Source organism: Aedes albopictus, chromosome 1 (genome assembly GCF_035046485.1).
Source record: "Aedes albopictus strain Foshan chromosome 1, AalbF5, whole genome shotgun sequence".
Classification (NCBI taxonomy): domain Eukaryota; kingdom Metazoa; phylum Arthropoda; class Insecta; order Diptera; family Culicidae; genus Aedes; species Aedes albopictus.
The window spans coordinates 207,187,203-207,211,961 of NC_085136.1; the positions used below are offsets into that span (position 1 = coordinate 207,187,203).

General features: G+C 41.2%; 1 protein-coding gene across 1 annotated transcript in view; it reads left to right on the forward strand.

Moving 5' to 3' along the window:
- LOC109430277 (uncharacterized) overlaps window positions 1–15,047 on the forward strand; it is a 45,485-nt gene extending 30,438 nt beyond the window's left edge. The window contains exons 3-6 of the mRNA XM_062846163.1: window positions 3,821–4,224; window positions 11,247–11,763; window positions 12,467–12,692; window positions 13,504–15,047. Of these exons, the coding sequence (XP_062702147.1) occupies window positions 3,821–4,224; window positions 11,247–11,763; window positions 12,467–12,692; window positions 13,504–13,885 (1,529 nt within the window). The 3' untranslated portion in view covers window positions 13,886–15,047. The remainder of the gene's footprint in view (window positions 1–3,820; window positions 4,225–11,246; window positions 11,764–12,466; window positions 12,693–13,503) is intronic.
- The last annotated feature ends 9,712 nt before the right edge of the window (window positions 15,048–24,759 follow it).

Sequence of the window (24,759 nt, forward strand, 5' to 3'; positions counted from 1 at the left end):
ACTCTGATTTTTGCCATTTGACACCTTTCTTTTCTGCGCGCAGTACCCTGGCAGATGCCGGTGCCGAGGCGGGAGATCACTTAGCGGCTGACGTCGCGCCGGATTGGTGATGCGAGCTGTTTGCTGAGGTTGCCACGTTGTATCTATTGACCGGTTGCAGACATTGTTGTCATCGGGGGCCTACGTTGTCACTTTGATAGCGATGCAGCTGCCGTCAGTGCAGGCTAGAATAAATTATTAGTTGTTCAAGACGATTGTCGGAATGTGACTGGGACATTATTCCGCGTAGTTGAAGCATACGAAATACAATGTAATAGGACACGTAACTAGATAGAGCACGTTTAAACACATATTTGTCATTTTTTAGGTATTTATCTGTAGTAAAATTGTACATCTTTTCCAGTAAACTATCGAAAATTGCCCGGTAGGTAGGTTATTCGATACCGATGATTAATAAACTGAGCCGTTCTGGCATTTTAGATTATTAATATGATTGTTGTTGTTGTTTATTTCATCGGACTGATGTATCTAAATAAATAAAATATATGAATTCGTATTTGCTCTTGAGAAGTACAATCCCACTGTCTGAATGGCAGCCTAAGGAATTCGAGTCGGCGAATAGCATAGCCAGGAACTTTAACGTTAACCAGCACCAGCAAGTTTGGCGCATCAATTCCAGCTAAAGAAGATTAGCTGGTTTTCTTCTTTGCATCGACGTATTCAGCCAAACTAGTTGATACCGACTCTCATACGGTTGCAGATTCAGCGGATCATTCCACGGCAAGTTACACAGTGCAAATCTGTCGAATCATTTTTGAACAGACTCAATTCGAGAGGCCACAGTACTGTGATAGGGATTCTATACTATTACCGTGGTTTATTGAAGTGGTCGAACGAGACTTACGTACAAAGGTTTGAGCGTGTACGGATCTCTGAACTCCTTATTCAGTTTGCTGACAAACCCAAATTGACGGCGAGTCTTGTTGATGATCTCTTCGTGGTGATTTCTGAACGTTAGACCTGAGTCGAGAGTTACGTCTAAGTCTCAAATTGTTTCAGTTCTATGCACGAAACACAGCAACTGCGGTGTGTCCGAGAGAAGAGATTCCATGCTGGCGATCTAACGATTTGTCGTTAGTACATCCGACGCTTTACCCAGCCAACACAAAGCCGCATATGATGTAGAATAGGATGCTAAAGTGGAGGCCATATGCGTGCATGCTTCCATTTGACCACGTGTGAAGTGTACGCATATCGCCTCCATTTTAGCATCCTATTCAACAACATATGCGATCGTGTGTTGGCTGGGTATCTGGTGAGACATACACTGCTCCAATAGCAATAGTTCGTCATTGCGTCATGTTCAAAGTGACCCAAACGTGCTCAATGCAATGCTGTTTTCATTACTCTGGATCAATCTTCACAGTAATACAAGTGCCACCGGACCATTTCTTGGTGCTTGTCACTTCCTCATCATAATGCGAGGCAGTGACTGAGATGCAAACGTCCTGACATCTCAGAATGCACTCCAACATTCTAGTAAAATATCGAGATTCCAAAGCCTAGTTCGTCTTGATGACTGATCGTTCTGGATTGAACTTATTTATACTATCGATAGCTGTGATTGTGCCCATTCATCATAATTTTTTATAATCTTTTTCGAGATGCTTTATTATACGTCATTTCTACTTCACCTACCAAATTGATTTTCCCATACAATTCCCTAACGATGTCGACTATTCTCTTGTTCATTACGTTTTGTGCAATATGTATGTATATATCGATAAAATCAGTATACAAATATAATGACAACCTATTCGACCTAACAACCCATTCGGCCTAACGATCCTTTCGGCCTAATGGCCTGCTCCCGGCTGGAGGCTGTGGGTTTGCTCGACGGCATTTTCAACGCTGACAATTTCTGGGAACACGGTGGAATTTTGTGCGAAGACGAGGAATGTTGTATTTCAACCGAATCTGGTTTAAAGCTGTTTGGTGGCTTTGATAGCGGTACGTCGCATGGAAGTCCGCGATCAACTGCGTCACGAAGTTCTTACTCGGCAGTAAGAATGGATTCTTGATGGATTCATCAAGACCCAAGCGTCGATCCGGCCTCGCATTCGTAAAACACCTTGTTGATTAATGAGCTTGTATCTGTCTGTTTCTCGGCAAGATACGCTTCCATGGATTTGATTGCGGAAACCTGTTGCGCATCAATTGGATTTCCTTCGGAAATGCTTGCTACTGAATCACCCAATAGATAATGTTCTTTGCTTACTTCAGTGCTTTCTGGATCAGCAGCGGGCCCATATTTAATGTCAGCTTCTTGATCCGCTTCCAAAGGTTACTGACAAACGATGAAGATTTGCGACCAATTTTGGTCGCACGTTTTTATTTTGAAAACCGTTCAAAATTCACCAATGTAGCGCTGATTGAATAGTCCATAAAATACTGCGGATCTCCTCCATAGTTGCATTTTGCTCCTAGCTATCATCGGTTCGTTTGCAGGCTGACTCTGAATATCAGGAGCACGAAACCAGTGATAACTAGGCTCAAAGTCTGGCAACCTTGGCCACTTCATTCCTTCATCCGAAACGTTCGTTTTGGCTAGCAGCCACCTCCATTTGCGGGAATCGGTCCAGAAGACGTGGTGAGCGATGTTGCAATCCGCGAGACGAGCTCCTAATACAACATTCTGTAGATCAAGCTGGGGGATGGAGAGGAACTTTAGAGGAGCTACGCGAGTTTTCGAGGCTCATTGGTAGTCTTACATTGGCAAATATCGTTTCCTCTACTGCGGAATGCAGAGAGTTGGACTACGACTGACGGTAGATCTGATTCCGGCAGAGTAGCGTGTAGTAATTCTGAGTAGTGGTCATGCCACTTTGAAATGAACTAAAGTTGAAGCAAAATGTAGTTTCAAACACAATATGAAAGTTCGTAAATTCAGTTCCAGTTCTAGTATCCATGTGAATTTGTTGTAACTATGGTCACACGTGAAGTGATTTTTCGATTTCTTTATTACGATTTTTGAATTTATCAGACATTTTTGGTTTTTTATTCATTTGCGAGTAGAAAACCTCACAACAATTTCAATTCTGTGAGTGACAAACATGTTCGAGATTTTTTCACAATCTGCACAGCGATGGGACAAAGTCGCGCATTTATTGTCGTTTGTTTTGTGTTTCTCTTCTGCCTGTTCTGGTTATCCCGTCAGTGCTTAACTAGAAAAACGTGGAGGCCACAGCTTCTATTTAAATAAAGCATTGATTGGAAAGCGCATAAGAATGCAGCTGCGCCATTATCTGCGAGAAAATGACGACGACAAAGATGATGACCGTCACCTCGCGCTTGTTGGCGCATCAATGTCGGCCGCCAGATCAATTGAGTTGTGTCGGTTCGGGTTCCCCACCGACACATCGAGTCTACGCGGGTGGTGTGGTGCGCGGAGATTGTTTCCATCCGCACCCAATCGATGGGTGGACAAGATCGTACCGAGAGATAAAAAATTTTCCACTGCATCATTTGTGTTCTTTCTCCAGAGTGTTGACACTGTTCGTCGATCCGCGATCCTGACTCGAGGGGTAGATTTGATTGGTGTGCTAATTTAGTGCGAGTCGGACAACGATCGAATTTGGATGGTCGTCTTTCGGGAGACCCATTTTTTGGGCAATATAAAGTGTGCATTCAATCGCGAATGAAGATCGGGAGTGCTTTCCTGTTTTGTGAAGATATTTTATTTGAACTACCAACAATTATAATTAAAAATAATGTAGAAATGTGACTATTATTCATTAAATCTTGCTGTTCCTCTTTACAGGAACGATCGCGGGTTGGAGTGTAAATACATCGAGATTAACGGTCAACTATGTGCTACCGGCGGAGAATACTACCATAATTGATCCGTTGAATATCTGCACAACGGAGGAGCGAACCGGTGATGGGAGTGAAAATGAAAAAGTTTTCCTACTGATCGTGGTCTGTTCGTCGGCAAAGAACTTCGAAGCACGGCAAACGATTCGGGAAACCTGGGGCAACGTAAGTGAGTTCAACTATGCCCAGTTTGTGCGAATGCATGCCCGTTTGAAGGGCGAATATTTGGGACCACGTCCGTTTAAGCATCAGCAGGATTATATGAAGAAGGCTGTGAGTGAGGATCCGTTCCCAACAACGGACGATGACCATCAACCAGAGACGCAACAGTTGAGCGAACAACCGGTAGTGGTAAGTAAGAGTTTAGTTGAATGTCTTCCCGTGCAAAAAATTAAATATTGATCAAAAATTACTGACATGCACTTGATTTGCGTAAATGATGGAATTACATGAAAACATATTGTAGTAGACTTCGAACAAGTTTTTAACAATTATAAAAGTGCTGCGTTTTAGGTGTTGGGAAATGGTAATGGGCTAAACGCCCGTTGGCATTTTTGGCATCGACTTGTGATGAAACACCACGCGACTCCATCTTATCTAATATAATCCATTTACAATAGCAATAATGGATGCAAAGGAAGCGCGTGGTAGTTTTAATTTTGAACAGTTCATTCCATTATCCATTATATTAATTAGAAGCCTATTACTTTTTCCCTCAAAACTTTGCAACTATATTTTTATCTGTAGTCTCTATGATCATGAGAACACGATCATTTTGAAGCACGTGGACACTTTTATTACGATGGACAACTGGATCAGGAAGTGTAAAGGTGGCGGAAACATTTGCTTTATTAAACTTTATTTGTGGTCTCTTGTTTTCATTGTTTGGCCATGTTTGATCGGAAAATACGTTTCATATGAATATTACTAATGGTAAAGAAATTTGCTAAAGTTTTAGTAACTTAATTTTTCTCAAAGATTATTTGCAAGTCTGGAAATGCTCTTTCGCTGATGATCTCAACCCAAATGCTACGTCTCCAATTTTCGTAGATATTGCAGTCGAAGAGAAGATCAGATGAAGCTGTGCCTCTCCACAAGGACAAATATCATCCTCAACGCTGTTATACCGCTTGAGACTTGATGGTAATCTGGAGTAACTGCATATTAGCTTTGATAGTAACACGATTTCTCTCCGCGAGAAACCCGAGTCATTGAACCAAGCTTGTGTTGAAACAGTTGAGATTATGTTGTGACGAAATCTGCCTTTAGTGTCCACATTCCACGCTGATTGTCAGTTGATAGATCTGGTGCGCGTTTTGTATGCAATGTCCAGACAGACAAGTGAAACTGTAGTGTAATCTACCCCATCCGATTGGCAAGCTTTTTTCGCTGCAACGACCACAGCAGTGCCCAAAAAAAACATAATATTTGACCCTTTTTCCAAACCACAACGCAGGATTTTTCCCTCATCTGTAGAGCCTTTTAACCACTGCGTCCATTATTTAGGAATATTGTGGTATGACCCATATTTAATTTGGTGCTAGTCAAGTATCCTGTCACAATTGAGCTGTGATGGACAATGGTTGATGTAACACCTGATCCCAACTAGGCACAACTCGTTTTATAAAGTTTATTACCCTGTTGGGATTACTTCTCCAAATTTCCAAGGGCTCTAGAAACCCTTTACCAAATATCGCCAATCTGTGATGGTACAGCACTCCGCAGTTGCAGAGTAAATGTTCGGCAGTTTCGTTTTCCGTTTGACAGAAACGACACTCGGAGGATTGGATTTTTCCAATCTTACTTAGATGATATTTACTCGGGCAGTGGCCAGTCATCAGACCAGTAATTACCCTGAGATCTCTTTTGTTTAGATTCAGTATGGACCTGGCTTTTTCTGCACTGGGTTTTATGAACCTTTTTGCTTGCTTGGATGTATCCGTGGCATTCCAATTAGATTCTACCGTGGACATTTCCCAAGTTTTTAGTTTCATCCGAAGAGCACACTCAGGAACTCCACAGAAAGGTTCAGGGCCTACAAAGCTTGATGCCGCACCCTGTCTAGCTAAATTGTCGGCGTTTTCATTTCCCAGAATTCCACAATGACCGGGCACCCAGTATAAAGTTACCTCGTTCCTACTGGCCAATTGCTTCAGAGAAATAATGCATTCCCACACTAGCTTTGATTGACACGTGAAAGCTTTTAGCGCATTTAGAGCCGCCTGACTGTCCGAAAAAATACAGATCTTGGCAAACCTATAATTTCTTTTCAGACAAATGTTGGCACACTCTAGAATGGCTTGAACTTCCGCTTGAAATACAGTGGGACTGCATCCCATTGGTATAGCCTTACTGATACCGGGGCCAAAAACACCAGCTCCAGTATTTTCTCCTATCTTGGACCCATCAGTATAAAATACAATAGAACCTGGACGTAAACTTGGCCCACCAGCATCCCAAACATAGCGACATGGTTTCACCACTTTGAAGGGAACATCATAGTTGGTCTTCGTTATCATCCAATCTTCTACTGTTTTTATGTCCATGTTTAATTTGAAGTCTTTGATGATCCTCAAATGTCCAGCAAGATCCCCGTCTAGGACTTTATTGTAACGTATAAACTGCAGAGCACTTTTTGCCGCTTGTAGTTTAACAAATTGATGCAATGGCAGTAAATTAAGAAGGGCATCCAAAGCAACTGATGGAGTGCTTTTCATTGCTCCTGTCATAGATATACATGCAAGTCTTTGTAACTTACTTAGCTTCTTTTGACAGGTTACCTCATTTGGTTTGGGCCACCAAACAAGTGAAGCATAAGTAATCTTAGGCCGGACTATTGCAGCATAGATCCAGTGAATCATGTTAGGTCTAAGACCCCAGGTTTTTCCTAAGGCTTTGCTGCAAACCCAAAGGGCATTGGTACCCTTGGTTAAAACATTGTTTGAATGAGAATTCCAATTCAGTCTTTTGTCCAAAGTTACCCCAAGATGTTTAACTTCTTCTGAGAACTGAATTTGAACTCCATCTAAAGAAGGTCCAGTAAGATTTATTTTTAACCTTCTAGTAAAAGGTACAATTACAGTTTTTGAAGGGTTTACGTTTAATCCCTCCTCTCGGCACCATTTGATAGTAACATTCAACGCAGATTGTAGCCGGCTAGATATCGTGTCGTCATATTTTCCACGTATCAGAATAGCTACATCATCTGCGTATCCAATAACCTCAAAGAATTGATTGATGAGTTTTTTAAGGAGTTCGTCCACTACCGGAGACCACAATAAGGGCAATAGTACTCCTCCTTGAGGACAGCCCTTCACAGATCTTACTCTTAGTTGCGCACCTCCAAGAACGGAAGAGATCTCTCGTTCTCTAAGCATCGATATTATCCATTCAATAATGCATTTATCCAAGCCCCTTGCTTCCATTGCAGAACGCATTGAGCTGTAGGATGCGTTATCGAATGCTCCTTCAATGTCGAGAAAAGCAACCACGGCTATTTCCTTGGCTTGAAACGATTTCTCAATTTTGCCGACTAGCGACTGTAGCGCTGTTATAGTAGATTTGCCTGTTTGATAAGCAAATTGAAACTTGCTTAGAGGCATTTCTACTAAGCTGGTAGACTTGACAAAGTCATCCACTATTTTCTCCATGGTCTTTAACAGAACACAAGAAAGGCTTATGGGTCTGAAGGCTTTTGGAGTTGTTTTGTCCCGCTTGCCAGCTTTTGGGATAAAAACAACACGAACCTTCCGCCATGCCTTAGGTATGTAAGCTAAAGTAATACTGGCTCTGAATATTTCGGTTAAGAGCGGACAAATCGCCTCTTTTCCATGTTGAAGTAAAGCTGGGAAAATTCCATCTTTCCCGGCAGATTTGAAAGGTTGAAAAGAACTCAATGCCCATTCGACCCTCGACGGTGTGAAGATTTCCCAAGCTTTTTGATAGGCATTGGTCGACCACGCATGTCTTGCCTTATCCGAGTCCTGTTCTTCATCCGAATAAGGAATCGATCCTGGGATGTTTCAGAAGAATCAACAGTAAAACTGCCATCTTCCTTTTTAAGACTTCCAAGACCATTTGAATGGTCTTTCGAAAGGACTTCATGAAGCCTTGCAGCCATAGGAGCGTTATTGATGTCTTCACATACCCGTCTCCAGTCCTTGCGTTTGGCTAGTCTCAATTCTCTGTTGTATTCTGTAAGGGCTTGTTTATACTGAACCCAATCAGATGTAACTTTTGCTCTATTGAACAACCGTCTTGATTTCTTCCTCAGATCTGCCAGCTTATCATTCCACCAAGGGACATCCCTGTTGGATGAACTCTGTCGGATTGGGCAACTAGCATGATATGATGAAATCATTTTATCAATAATCTCATCAGAGGCATTTTCCAACTGTGAAACAGACAAGATCTGCTCACCCTTATATGAATTTCCATTCATTAAATAAAAGCTGTAGAGGTCCCAATTAGTTTTCTTTGGGTTTCTATAGCTTTCAATTAAATTTGATGCGGCTTTATAATCGAACCTGATATGTTTGTGATCTGAAAATGATTCCTCATCAGAAACATGCCAGTTTGCGATCTTATCTGATAGCAGATAGCTACAAAGCGTAAGATCTAAAACTTCCTGTCGAATAGTATTAACGTTGAACTTTTCGTCATTGAAATCATCGTCATCATCAAACATTTGAAAGCAGTTTTTTCGTTCAAAACAAAAGTTTTTGCTATGAAAATATATTCACTGTACTCCACATGATGAATATAATGCAGTGAATATATTTTCATGATCCTTGTTTTGGTTTGCAGCGAGAAAACTGCTTTTTATTTTCCGAAAAATAATGACGGATGCTTGAGCCTTAACAAAAGTTGGAGAATTCCCTTTATTGCAAATGTCTATGTTATTAGACGAAATGTAATTCAGGAGATCCTCACCTCTTTTATTAATATCTGTACTGCTCCATATAGTATGGTGGGCATTTGCATCGCACCCTATTACAAATTGGGCGTTTATTTTTTTTGCAATAATTAACAAAACTTACGACCAAAGATGGAGGCACATCATCAACGTCTCCCGGAAAATATGCAGAAGCAATGCATACCTCAGTTTTTCCCTGGATTGTTGGGACCTCCATTTTAATCGCAACAATGTCTCTAGTAATAAACTCAGTAATTGGGACAAATTTTGTTCTCCTACTTACTAAAATGGCTGTTCTTGGATTAGACTGACTTTCGTCGTACAAAATCCTACAATTCTGCGAAGAGCAACCCATTACCCTTCCATTATTTACCCAGGGCTCTTGAATTAAGCCCACGTCTAACTGTTCTCTAATAAATCTTCTGCTGAGCACAGCTGAAGCACCCTTCGCGTGGTGAAGATTTGTTTGGATAATTTTCAAGGTACTCATTTTTTTTTACTATTTACAGGAGAAAAATAAGGTCCACTGCGTCATTGCTCCGTTTAACACAGTAAGGGCAAAATACTGTGGAGGGTGCCCTGGTACTCCACAGGCACCGTTAGCGGTTAGGTTTTTATTAGACCCCCCTAACCATCCATTCTTAGGCACGGTACGCATTAAGCCGCATGACACCATGAATTAGGGATCGCCTGTTTGGTGGACTCTTACCACCGGATCAGACAATCCGTAGTGATATTCTTAGCCAGTTGAAGGAACTGCTACCGCCACTACACGGCTATCTAGGCTGATCGGGAATAGAAATTAATATTGATGATCAACTTCTTTCGAGCCCGAACAGCCGGCACAACGCAGGATAGTAGGAAGGGATTTCAATACTGGAGAGAAACTTTAGGCAGGATAGTAGGAAGGGATTTCAATACTGGAGAGAAACTTTAGGCTGCTAAAGCTTTTCGGTCTCTGGCCTATCTGCAACAATTTTTACGGCTTTTCGAAGTGCCAGCATCTCTGCGTGAATGCTTCATAAAGTGTTACATCTGTTGTGTATGTTGAGTTTTGTAGAATCCTCAGAATGTCCTGAAGTCGAAATCAACAACTCTCCATATAAATGTATGTTGCCTTATTTTTTCTCTGAATACAGCTTCCGCTGGGCTTTGACGATAGTCCAGTTAGCAAGCGTCGCTCGGTAACTGGTCTGACCTCCTGGAGCCGGAGGCAATTGTTATAATGTGTTATGTTTATCGATTTAAAAAAAAATGTAATGCCGTTTTTCTTTATTATCTAGCTCCAACCTGGGTCCCTAAAGGAATTTTCCGAAGAATTACCAATAATTTTACGGAGGAATCCTCAAAGGAATCCGTGGAAATTCCCTATGGGGTTCTTGAGAGAGCTTCTGAAAGATTGTTTGATGGTAATTGAAGAAATTACCGAAAATCCGAAGAAGCAATCCGTCAAATCCGATGAGACAAGCCGCTGATCTTTTCGGTGTGAATTCTTGTTGTTCCTTGCAGACATAATCCGAGCATTTGATAATCTTTGGAAAGCTGCTCTTCGACAAATACACTACGGAACTGTGAACGGAATAACTCAGCTATGCCTTTGAATGAAGACGCCTTTAAATTACTGTTAGTCATGGTAGAAGAGAGACCTGACTCCTGACGCTGCTTATGTACAATGCTGTCAAAAGCCCTCGGGATTCGATTTCAATGTAACCTGGATTTGGTGGGCAATGTAGAGCTTTTTGTTCAGGCGTTCATGGCTGTTGATAACCGAGTCATAACGATGTTTGTTACGGATAGATCGATATTTTGTGTATGATGTTAGAGCACGCCTCTTCTTCGTTTTCAGTTTCATCACGATTGGATTAGTCAATGTAGGTAGTAAAGGCACCTTATCAGCTTTCTTGGGAACATCCATGCTAAAGATTATCCCAGTCTATAGAACAGAGGATTGAGCTTACAGTAACAAATCTTATTCGTTCCAATAAATCTGAAGATTATTTCACTGAAGTGACACTTCTAGATAGCAATATATAGTCATTTTAATAATAATTAACAAAATAATCCAAAACGCAAAACTATTTACCTTTTGGTAAACTTGAAGTGAAAAACCCAAATTTCAAGTCTGATGGATTAGTGTTCCATAAGACAACATAATTATGTTAAAGTTGGTTCTTTATATGCGAGTGTAGCTGTTCTAGCGATACTGGAGTACAGCAAGTTCAAGCCCAATATGTGTGAGAAATTGAACAATCATCTTGATGAGTTCAATTCCGAAGCTACTCCGAGGTAACCTTTTCCAATAATTAAACTTATTGATTGTGTTATCATAATGTATGTTAGAATATAGTTTTTGGTAAAACGTTCAATAACATTTCAACAAAAACGGGAGTGATATCAATATTAATGTTTTCGTTAGGAAATATTTTCCGAATAATCTATTATTTTCCTGTTGTTACAGCCCAAAACCGAATCTTTTAGAACACGGAGACAAACCGATCAACAAATCACAGGCCAATCTAGTCAAATACACTCAATTAGTTCAACTGCATCAATTGTAACCACCTCTACCACGGCGGTTCCTCCGCTGTATGAAAAGCAAAACTTCAATGTGAAGGTTGTATTCCTTCTCGGTCAGTCAGAGTCAGACTATCTCCACCAGAGAAGTAGTAAGCCAGTGCATTCACCATCGTTGGATCACACAACGACGACCGACGATGGTTCACAACGGCAAGAGGTTCCAAGTCATCCGGAGGAGCGGAAAGCTCCTAGCGTAAGTTTGTTTCCCCCAGAGGGAGATGTAGATCCTGCCTTCAATGTTCGGGAGGCAGAATTGGACGAGCTACAGGCACGGATCGTCAACGAGAGCGAAGTCTATGGGGACATTATCCAGGAAAGTTTCGTCGATAGTTATAACAATTTGACGCTGAAGACGATTATGATGCTGAAATGGGTTACCAACAACTGTGACGGACGAGGTAAGGATTAAAAGGGAGGGAGGGACTGGCAGAATATGGTTTCTTTTATAGCTCAACAGGTGTTTCGTGAGAGATCTGGGTGCGAAGGTTTGGCTTCTGGCAGGAAGGACAAGCGAAGGTTATATGCAGTTTTTTGTTATCTTCAGAAACTTTACCTCGACTTCAGAAGGATAACAAAGAATATCTACAGTTCCGGTTAGACGAACGGGATTACAGTAATGATTTCTTTGCCCGGATGCACGTTTACGTTTACGGAGAGGATTGGGTTAGGACGCATCATCCATACTCGCCGGAAAATGTGGTAAACTTTACGATTAGTAAAGTGATCAAGCCCAGCATCACTGAGGAAGTGGGTCGCTACGTGGGCCAGGTGCCTAAGGGACCTGGTCGGTTCATCGAATTCAACGTAACCGATATGGTGCAGGAATGGTTCGAGAATCCCCATGTAAATAAGTATGTCTTGGTTGAGACATTCAACGCCTTCTCCGAGCAAATCGTGGCGGATGATCCAAATGGAGGAAAATTTGTGAGCTATTGATTTTATTTTGCATTTGTTTTTTGTTACAGCGTTGGTGAGAGGCTATGTGCAGAAAAGGGCATCTAATGTTTCATTTTTATATCAAAATAATAAGATACGCTTTATTGAACATTAACCAGTCGTTTGATCTCGTGTGGAATCTTTTCTTTTCCTGTGTCGTTTCAGTCAAGTATATAATGAAATGTGATGACGATACGTTCGTGAATGTGCCGAATTTACTGCAGGTTCTACTTGGAGGGACGGTACCGGTGTACAAGGCATCCATACCATTCTACGATAAAAACACAATCGATGTTCGGTCCTCAAAAAATCGTCTGGCTGAGGTGAAACGTTTGCTGACGGGTTTTCTTTTCTGTGAAGCTAAACCAATTGGTGATACTAGTAGTAAGTGGTAAGTAATTTAACGTGACAGCTATCATATCATATCATATCATAGCTATAATATAATATGAATTAAATAATTTGGCTGATTTTCTACTCTCCGCATCAATTAATGTGGCGCTAGCTTCTATGCGCAAAAACTCGCGAGTAAATTACAAAAATATTTTATGGCGAAGTAATATAAAGGCGAATTTCTCGCATCGGGATACTTTTTTCGAAAAAAAAAATTTGGTAGCGGTAGTGCATAATGATGACCGCTTTTATGCCTACCAAATATTTTTTTCGGGAACAGTTTTTCAAGAAATTCAAGTTTAGATGCCTTTCGAAAGATTTTACTCATTCCTGCTGATCAACTGTGAATGCGCCCCATGTGGGTAATCTATTATTAGTTACACAACGAAAAGAAGCCATATTGAGTCTAGTTACTGTCTTCCTTATTCTCTCTGTTGCCCCCATTTCGAGAGATCTTTTGCCGTAACATCCCTCTGGACCAAACATGCTTCTCAGCTTAGTGTTCTGCGGACTTTCGCAGTTATTAACTGAGAGCTTTTTCTGCTAATGACAATTTTGCTTGTGTATATCGTGTGGCAGGCAAATTTAAAATGTACGAAAATGCAAATAATTGACCATGTGAATAAATCTAAGTAAATAATATCTATGCAAAACCTTCGAGCATCTCATTGTGAGTTTTCTCTCTCTTTTCTTAAAATAAAAAAAAACAAAATTTATACATTTTCAGTTGAAATTGTTAATTCAGTAATTTTTATCCGTTTGTTTTTGTCATTACTAATCAAGTATTACAACTGATCCGTTTTTTGTAGGTATTCTCCAAATTATATGTACAATAAAGAATTCTACCCGGATTACTTATCTGGGACGGCATATCTTATGAATTTGAACGCAGCCAAACTGCTCTATCGCACGTCGCTGACGACGCCAATCTTCCATCTGGAAGACGTCTATCTGACTGGCCTCGTGGCTGATCGGGCGAAACTGCGCCGCTATCATCATCCTCTGTTTTTCTACTCCACTATCAAGGATCTCTGTTCCCTTCGGGGCATGATCTCGCAGCACCAGCTACAACCGAACGAACTGCGCAATGCGTATGAGTTCGTTAACAATCGAACGGCCGTGTGCACAGCACCGGATCGAAACTTCAGCATGGCCAAAATGAAGCTGCAACAGCGCAAGAAATGTCACTGACACGGGGTTAAACGCGTCGCAACGGTCGGCGCGTCTAACAAGAAGAAACTTGCCAGCGGATTGATGCGAGGCTGAGTCGGTCATTGTTCGATAAATTCTCTCAGCTTAACGATTTGCTTCGTTGTTTGTTGACCCTCGTCATTACCGAATGCGTCTCCGTCTCTTCATCTAAAAAAAATCTCCGTCTGAGTAACATTAGTAGAACGAATTAAAAAAAAACACTATAATTCGTAGGTAGTAAAGTTTAAAATGAGCAAACTCTTGTTGACGCAAAAGAGATTAGTGCGAAATGTTAATAGTGAAACATTTTACTAGTATTGATCACTTAAAGAGATTTAACAAAAGTCTTAAAGTTTAGCATATTGGATCGTGAAACAAAATTTCCAATTGAGGTGTCTTAGAAAAAAAAGAGAAAAGTCTCAGATGCGATGATGTAATATATACTTTCCAAACGCAAAGAAAATAATAATATAAAATAATTTAATTCAGCTGTGATTTGAAAATATTTTAGATAGATTTACAAAACAAATAGGAAACATAAAACTGAAGAAGCACATAGTATTAGCGAATTAAAAATAGTGAATCAATTTTACCAATCCAATTAGTAGTCAATAGACTAGTAAGCATTTATTTCACATTTCAAGTTTGAGCTTTTAATTGTAGGTAAAACAAAAGTCATATAGCTTAGTAGCGTAGCACACGTGACTACGTCATTTACTTCCTCTTCGATCTCGACAAACCAATGCCAGTATCTTTTGTCGGAAAATTCTCAACCATAATGAGTTACTATTAGAGTTTAGTCATGCAAGCACAAACATATTTATGTTCCAATGGAATTTATTATTTTCAAAGATTGAAACCTATCATAGTCGCGCACACACTTCTAATAGTCAGCTTAGTTTCGTAGCAAAAAGAAATATCGTACGATTCCGTACGCCAACAACGCTTATGAATACTAGAAATCGCGTGAGACGTGTAGCGTTAAACAAGTAGGAATGATGCATTCTTTGAGCATAGCCGCAGAAACATCTGAAACAACGCATTAGTCAACAACTATCCAAGCTGTGAAATATGATTTTACCAGCTTTACTCTTGTTTGGTTTTGTTAGATGGTTTCATTTGAAAAATACATTTGTGATGTGTAAATGCACAAACATTACAACTTGAAACAATAGATTTGATTTGACGAGTTTCTTCGAAATCCCATGTGAGAAGATAGGACGCTGCACCATGAGTGGAAAAGTCAATATGATCTTTCAATATGTTCAGCGGTTTCCTTACATTCATACATTTATTTGCTCTACATCACATTTAAGATATGACTTAATCATCAATAGTACGCCACAATACCAGGTTCGTGGCAACCATGGTCACGCCCAACGCACACCGGCCATCGTTGATTCGATCAGTCTATTCAGCTTCCCAGGAAAGCCGTTTTCATCCATGATTTTCCATAGCTCAGTGTGGTTGATACTGTTGTATACCGCTTTGAAGTCGATGCGTTGGAAGATCTGATCCGTTGTCGACCGACCGTTGATTAAGCCGGCTTGATAACTTTCTACGAATTTATTCGTTTTTGGTGACGGTAATCTGGTATAGCACTTTGAAGGCAGCATCCAAAATGATGATCGCTTTGAAGTTCTCACATTTGAAATGGTCACTTTTCCTATGAATTGGGCAGATTCCTTCCCTTCCATTCCTCCCAGCTGTTCTGTTTTCTAGATCCTGACTATCAACCGGTGTAGACATGTGACCAACTTGTTAGAGTTGGATCATTTTTGTCCTCGTCTGCACTGGTGTAGTCGTTTCCTCCGTCGCCATGGTCTCCCGTGCCTACGTTCTCCACGTCATTAAGGTGCACATCGAAGCTCTGCTTCCACCTTTCGATCACCTCACGTCCGTCCGTCAAGAGATCCTCGTCCTTATCCCTGCATATTTCGGCTCGCGGTACGGAGCCGTTGCGATATGCGATGAGCTTCAGGTAAAACTTCCGTGTTTATTGGGAACGGCACAGTTGTTCCGTTTATCCGCATTCCGCTTCTTTTTGGCGGCGCTTTCCCTCCCGAAGGAGGTGGATCTGCTGTTTCCGCTTTTTTTTGTAATGTTTCATATTCTGCCGGATTTCCTCGGATTTTCTCTAGAGGGGCATATCCGCATAGGTCGCTCTCGTCTGACAACGCTGCCTCGAGATATTTCGCGTATGCGGAGGCGACATCCTGTTGCTTCAGTCGCTCTAGGTTGTACCATGGCGGTCGCCGGTACCGTACATTGTTGATGACGGAAAGTTTTTGGGTGCAGTTTAACCATCACCAGTGATCGGAGTCGATGTTAGCGCCACGAAAGGTCCTGATGTCGATAATGACGGAGAAGTGTCGTCTGTCAAGCAGAACGTGTACGATTTTCGATTCCGTCTGCTGTGGTGATTTCCAGGTATAACGATAGGGAAGGCTGTGTTGGAAAAAGGTACTAAGTATGGCCATATTTTTGGAGGCGGCGAAATCGATGAGTTGTAGGCCGTTTTCATTCGTCAGCTGGTGGACGCTGAACTCCTCCTCCTGACCTACCTCAGATCTCTTATGATGATCTTGACGTCGTGACTTTGGCATCGGTCGCACTCGGGTTCGAGCTACGCGCGCGTAGAATGCATCCTTGTCATCATCAGTACTTCCAGAGAGTGGGCTGTACACGTTAATTATGCTGAAATTGAAGAATCGAACCTTGATCCTAAACCTGCACATTATTTCGGCGATTGCCACTCTGCGTATCGACCATCACATTTAAAGTTGTTTCCAGTTTGCGTTGATGCAACTCTGGTAGAAGGTATGATTACCTTTAAATGTTCGCAACCATGAATTCTGTCCTACACACATCCTGCAGTGCTACGATGTTGAATCCGCGGCCCTTCAGAAGATCGACGAGTATGCGGGTGTTCCTAATAAAGTTTTGAAATCAGCGGTTCCACGTAGGGAATCGCGCCACTTGGGCGGTGGCTTCTATATTCGTCTGTTTTCCACTATAACTCAAATTTGAACCAATTGACACAACTTTTGGAATGTTGTGAGATAGGTATAGTATCTACCCATGTACACAATTTCAAGTCAATCGGTTCAAAATTGACTGAGTTATAGTGGAAAACAGACGCATATATAAGCTACCGTCCAAGTGGCGCGATACCCTACCTAGTTTCCAAGTTCGCCGTTGTTGCCGTTGGTCTCGGCTCGTAGCCCTCAGTTAATAACTGTGGAAGTTCTCAGGAAGAATTGAGGCAGTTCAGAAGAAATTCATCAGATACGCTCTACATGGATTGCCATGGCGTGACCCGCTCAACTTACCTCGATACGAAGATCGCTGTAACCTTTTGGGAATACAGAGGCTAAGCCACAGGAGAAAAACGGCGCCAACTGTATTTGCCGCTAAGATTTTACCGCAGACAGACGTTCTAGCTCGAACAAATTTATTGAAATTTTCTATGTAAATTTTCACTAGCGACACCTAGGCAACCGATTGCCACAGTGCAGTTGACAGTTTGAGAAACCACGTGCTTCCTGCCGCTTACTTACCACCCAATTCACCACCCACCGAGAAATAAAATCAAAACAAACCCTGTCAAAATCATTCCTGTATTTGCGTCACATTCACAAAGATTTTCCAATGCGAGAGAAGTTCATCCAAATGCAGTTTTATTCAAGCAAGTCTATGTAAAATTAAATAAATATTGTGTAAAATAGTTTAAAGGAGTCCTGCGCTAATTTGTGTAAAATATTTTAGACATTAAATAAAAGTCATTTACTCTGCACAAATTATGTGGAATCATTATTAGCGTGCAACACGTGCGGTCTTTTCCCGCCATCCGGCTGAAAGACGACCGTGGTGACAGTTGTTGGTCGCAACGCGCATGTGAGGCAGCGATTGAATATGAACGTTGCTAACGCCATCTGTTCGCTGATTGCCACTTGGCAATTTGTGGCGGCCATGTTTTTACACAAGCTGCTGAGTCAAACTTGAACGTCTGTCTGCGATTTTACTAGGAGAGACTGCATCTCCAGTCATTCTGTCTCAACTAAACGTCTATGCTCTAGAACGAACCCTCAGACAACGCGAATACCTACGGATGGATCACAGAAATACCGTGTACGGTTTGCATGATCCCATACGATTCATGTTGAGAAGCTTCAACGATGTCTTCGAGTTTTTTGATTTCAACTCCACTGCCTTAGCCTTCAAACAAAGATTGCTGAGCAACCGCACTCTGCTATGACCTGGATGATCCGGAACTCAGTGATAACCGAGCGGGTGAGTATCTATCCAATAGATTTACCGTTTTTGTCTTGTGCTATACCTGTTGTTTTTTCTCGGTTGTTCATCGTCACCATTACGTCCATCGAGCGGTCCTCGCACCAAGAGATTTGCTGAACGTCGTACTGCCAGATATTAGGTTTTAAATAAGTTCTGTTCTAGTTAATTAAGTATCAACTCAGCATGCTTGTCGTTTCAGTGTTTGACGAGACGAGTTTTTAAGATTCATTTATTGTTACATTTGAGAAAAGATATGGGGTTTTACGCTTTCTTGTTCTTGGCATAATGTGGCTGGCTCAAGGAAGCTTTTCCCCATCCCACTACATTCATTAAGACTACAAAGGTCAGATGATATAAGCAAATACAAATACAAATAGAACAGTAACCTGAAAAATAGGTTTTGCCCCAGTTGTTGGGACGTTACGCCAAGAATAAGAAGATCTTGATGAAATTGTGTCCCTCGACATATCGAAATCCTATGACACAACATGGAAACCTGGAAACCTCTGCTCGTTGAAAGAATGGAAATAATGGCGAAATCGGAGTTCCACAAGCATATATTTTGTCAGTCACGCTCTTCCTGGTGGTCATGCAACCTATATTCAACCAAATGCTTGCATACACTGAAATATTTCTTTACGTTGTTGTTGCTATTCTCGTTAATCAGTTAGCCAGAATATAAGAAACGCCGTCATAGATTAAGCTGCTAGTATCTGTTTATCTATCACTCCTTCTAAATCCAAATTTGCTGCATTGCTGCAGTAAACGCTACCAAAATAATGCCGACCCATCCGAATCAACCACCATCCTATCCCACAAGCACGAAAAATAATAATTTTTAGAGTTTCGGCGGACTCAAACATCTACTTTGAACAATACAAAGCTTGAATTAAGAGTAGTTTCTGTGTTAGATCCACCCCAATAAAGGCGGGATCGGTACTGATCTATTTATTTGAATTGTTTTTCCGGTTGGGGCTGATCAGCATCAATATCAAAGACATGGAACCGTTCCCGGGTAGAGGTGAAGTACTGACGATCAAAACTTGATATTGGTTTGTTTGGTATAAGAGATGAAGGATCTGAAAATAATATCTGAAAAATGTTCCTGGAACATCTGAACAATGTTTAAATTTGATATTTCAAGATCAAACGAAGAGCTTGCTGCTATTGATCAGATCTTACAAGATCTAAATATGATCTGATGATGATGTTCCAGCAGTAAATTTTAGATATTGTTTTTAGATCTTTTATCTCTTATATCCTGGCAAAGTTCGCAGGGATTGACGGTATTAAAGTGAAGGTGTTTCATTTTGATTATTGTAATGTAGTGTTCTTTAGTGAAAAATATCACCTTTTTAACGTTCTAACGCGCCTTCAACGGTTCATCACGAACCGGCTGCTGCAGATAGAGTATGGCTGATCATATGCATCAGACATGCTCGATAAACACGGAGGAACCGCCGGGGCTTAGTAGAGTCTATTCCCAAGCAATAGTTCCGGGTCGGTTGGATTTGAGAAGGTTTCGATGGTCGTTAAAAATCCTAATAAAAGTTTCATCAGTTCACGTTGAGCATCCAAAGCCATCGGTCGTTTCGGATCTGGAATTTTGTTCTTTCGCCACATTTAAAATCAGACTACTGTACAAAGCAGTACGATCCAAAGTGAAGAGTTGTTGGTTTGGTAATGACTATTTTAAGCATGAAGGTAAAAATAGATAACAGGTTGTAGAAAGTGTTTCGCTTCGATTCATGCCTCTCTAACTGGTGTCAAGTAGTGTAGTCAGAGGTTCCCAAACTTTTTGCTATCGCAACGCCCTTTGACATTTCCAAAAGTTTCGCGGCGCACCAAAGTATTTTTTTAATTTTAGGCAACTTTCACTTTGCAGTGTGCAAGACAAAATCGTAAAATACTTCTCTAATATCATGTTTTCAGAATTCCTTATTTGGAAAACTAACTATTTTTTAAAATTAATTTCTCAAAGATAGTTTAAATATTTGTAAGATTTCAAAAATCATGTTGATTTCATCATAGAAGTTTTGAAAATAAGAAGAAACTCAGATGTACAAGTAAAACAAGCTGCCAAATTTCAACAATTCCGCCAAAAATTCTAAAGCGTTTGCAATAATTAAAGAAATCTTATTGAATAAAAATGACTACACGAAACTTGCCAAAGCTTCATTTTTTTGCGGAAATGGCAAAGCAACACTTTTATTTATTTTGGAAAATTTCGGCAAACTGGGACACATGAAGAGAATGTAAAGACCTACCAGATGGGCTGTGATTGAACTTATTTTCATAAATTTCAACTTAACCCTTTGGGCCTGGACTGACCATAACCCCATTGATGATACTGAGCATAACAAACTTATTCGAGTTCAGCGAGGTTGCGACAGTACTGATGAAACAGTCCGGTTCAAAAAGGTCAAAGCTAGCTCTTCACACTACCAGATCGGCAAACCTGCATGCCGCTAAACTGTACCGAAGACCTTGTAATTGTTTCGAAAAAAAAAAACGTAAATAATGTTCTTGAAATTAAAACTTTGGACAAGTTATAGTAAAATCAAAAGCTAAGCTGAAGCTTAAGCATTCCAAAAACAATTTCAAAAACTTGAAATTTAAAAATGTGGTTTCAATTGATATGTTTAAAAAGAATACCAGAAATCCTATGGAACAATCAAAGAGTCAGGAAAGATTAAAAAAAATTGTGAGCGACACTAGCTTTACTAATAAAAAAATTAAAGGTGTTCCGCAATAAAGAGTTTGTTTTTTTTTTGTTCCGTCCAAAAGCCAAAATCCTGCGGCGCACCTGGGAAAGCTTGGCGGCGCACAGTTTGGGAATGGTGTAGTGGTAACAAAGATGATGATAGTGAATCTGAAGGTCTTGGTATCAGATCTGGGTGCGGTGAACACTTTTTTAAAATTCTTGTTTTGAAATCAAAACATTGTCAACAACGAATTGAAGTGAAGTTCCATTAAAATTGAAGAAACCCTGGATGTTCTTTCTCGAATGATATTTAATTGGTAATCAACTGATTAAACAGTAGTGCGAATTCAAATGCCAATCAACCCCTATCACAGTGCAGATTTCTTACCGTGTAGCATTTTCTTTTGCGGCAAGCAACCGTGCGCCTCCACTGGCTTTTTTTTTTCAAATTAACTCGAAGTAGTGCTTAACCGTGTGTCTCCACTACCATAAAACTGATAGACCGCCAAGAGACCACAACGCAAAAGTGACGAACCTGTTAGTGAAAATCTGTGCAAGTTATCGAAATAAAGTGACTAAATAGAGCTAGTATTCTTATCCAATTTTCCCTCCCTCCGCACTTGGGGTAGGCAACAGGTGACTGTTGCCACTTGAAGCGGCATTCAAAAGCGTGTATAATAGAAATACACTAGAACTCCAATGGCGCTGTAATCACTTTTCCTATTCAATTATTTTATTAGCTTAAATTGTAATAATTGACTATTTTTAAGTGTCCATCATGTAGAGGGTTCTTTGTTTTTGGTAACAAAATTTATTTGACACTTCTAGTACCGTTAATGACGCTGTAAGGGCGTGGCAAACTAGATGTTAGTCACACGAACGGTCGCGACATTGGACTGCTCTGGCTAATTATTCTAATGCGTGTATGGTTTCGATCTGATCTGGATTTGTTCTGATGTCCCATGGCCTCCTTTAGTGGAGGTGACCCGGGCGGGTGAAATGGCAGGAGCTTTCCTGCTTACTTTGATCCCTTTTGATCCTAGGAATGAGTTCGGAGCTGTCACCACCTTACTACTGACAGGGAAGGATGGATGCAGCCTTCCAGTTGAGCCGTTCATCATCGGCAAAAGCATCGAAGATCTTGTTGGGCCTTTCGAGTCTGCCAAAAGTGAAGCACAATGCAGCCGCTATGTTCTTCGCACGAGGAAAGTTACGCAGGTAGAAAAACTTCTTAAGGTGAATATAGAACGAAGCCACACCTTGAATTTTCAAAAGCACAAATCTGAAGAACCAAGTATCGCATCGAACCGAAAAGTTGATCGATTGGTCACCACCAGCGGCTGACCAATCGATCAATTTTTCAGCTGGGTGCGATGGTTGGTTCTTCAGATTTGTGCTTTTGATATTTCAAGCTGTGGCTTCGTTCTATATTCACCTTAAGATGACCGAACTGTATGACGGTACCGAAATTGAAGTTAAGCTCCACTCAACACTGAACTCGAGTCGCTGTGTGATTTTCAGTTATGACTTGATGCGGAAAGATGAGGATGTGATTGTCATGGAACTACAACCGCAAGAAGTAATTGCGGCACGAAGAATTTTCAAGAGCAACAAGGAACCCACCACCCACATCCTCACGCTCAATCGGCCAATCTGTCCTGAAACTGTCAAAGTTGGGTTATTGCGTATAGCTACAAAACCCTATTACCCAAATCCCCTGCTATGTTTCCAATGTTGACGAATGAATCACGAAGAAAGGAATCCATGCGAAGAACGATCATTCTGTCGAAACTGTAAAGGGTCACATCGACCTACCAGCTGCCAGTGTGAAATATACAAAACCGAAGCAGATGTAATCCGAACAAAAATTGATTACAATCTGTCATATGGTGAAGCTCGCGCTAGAGTCGAAGCCAGAAACGGAAGTTATGCTGTGGTAGCCGCTCAACCACGACTCAACTAAACGCGCTGTCGGCCCAAGTGCAGGAAAAACAAGAACAAATCGCAAAGCTGGAAGAAAATTACGAAGCAAAGATAACGTTGAAGAGCAGCTCAGTATGATCATCGAACAAAATAGACAAAAAGAGGAAAAAATCAACGAACTTCTGGAACAGATCGGACAGAAAGAATCGAGAATCGAAAAACTTGAATCACAAGTTAAAATATGAAGAAATTCTTCTACGACTATGAGCGGTTACCCATCACAATATGTCTCCAAGAAATGACAAGCCAAACATCGAACCTGCTAAACAACCGATATCACTGGACCATCTGCAGCCGTCCCGAGAGTTTAGGAAACGGTATCACTGGTCTCGGTGTGCGCAGAGATGTACCGTTCCAAGTAACTCAACAAGATTCTGGGTTGCATACCTGTGCAGTCTGAATTGGTAAACCGTGGAACATCACTGTGGTATCCATTTACATATGTGCCACATACGCTAAACAATCTGGAGCTTATCGGTAAGTTAAACGATCTTTTACTAACCCTCGAGCCTCCATTCTTACTCTGTGGAAATTTCAACGCATCTCATGAGGTGTGGGGAAGCAGCAAATCTAACCGTCGTGGTCAGTTACTCCTGGAATGGGCGGTGGACCATGAATGATCTTCTGGCTTTGAATGACGGATCTCCAACGCACTATCACGATGCATCGGGCTCTTTCACTGCAATCAACGTCTCCTTCGCCTCCATTTCACTAGCTTCGAATTTTTTTTGGCACTGCGAGGACGACCTTCTCGGCAGAGATCACTATCCTTTTCACATTAGGTCCACTAACAAGCTCCCAATCATCCGGTCAAGACAAAGATGGTTGTACAAGGACGCTGATTGGACCAAGTTTGAAATCGCTGCAGCTCAAAAGATTCCAGCTGATATAGAGGCCAATATTGAAATAATAAAGGAGTCGAAGGGAAGATCAAAATACGACGAAAAGCTTTACGAAAGCTTAGGAAAATGAAAGACGACGACCCTGCGAAGGCAACCGCCAAACAAGAGTTCAACATCGCTTAAATAGAAGCACGGAAGATTGTAGATGAAGCTAAGAAAAAATCCTGGAATGAGTTCCAAAGTATCTTCAACAGCAGCTCGTTCACGTCAGAGCTATGGCAAAGTTTCAATAAACTCAAAGGAAGGAAGCAACTGAAAGGCCCCGGACTAATTATAATCGATGCACACACTAGCGACAATGAAAGCAGACCATCTAGCCGAATTCTTTGCAGCGACATCATCTATCGAAGAGTACCCTGAAGAATTCCAGTCAGAGAAGCAAAGCTATGAACAACGCGATATAGATCTGGAGACCAACGAAAACGCCCTGCTTGACGAGGAGTTTTCCATTCAGGAACTTTTCAGGGCCCTGGAACACTCAAAACGGACATCAGTCGGACCGGATGAGATTGGATATCTAATGCTTCAGAGACTATCTTTCCATTGCAAAAGAAGCCTGCTAGATGCCTTCAACCGAATTTGGAGAACAGGAATTATTCCCGACAGCTGGAAGGAAAGCGTGATCATTCATATTCCTAAAAAGGTTGAGGCAAGAACGACATGAATGACTCCCGTCCCATTTCCCTTACTAGCTGCATTGCAAAAACCAAAGAGCGAATGGTGAACCACCGGCTTGTTACCCATCTGGATACCCAGGGCGACCCGCATCAGCGACAATTTCCAAGTATCTAGCCGAGTTTGAAGATGTAATAACAGCAACAGGAAAAAAAGGAGAACATTGCGAAATCGTTACCTTGGATATAAAGAATTGGGCTGCAAAACGGTGAGGAGAGCGTCCAACATAGCTCTGGTTCTCACAAGTTCCTACCTCATGCTCAAGCGATGACAAAGACCGCCAGCTAACAGTTGTGTGCTTAGCTGGTAGTGCA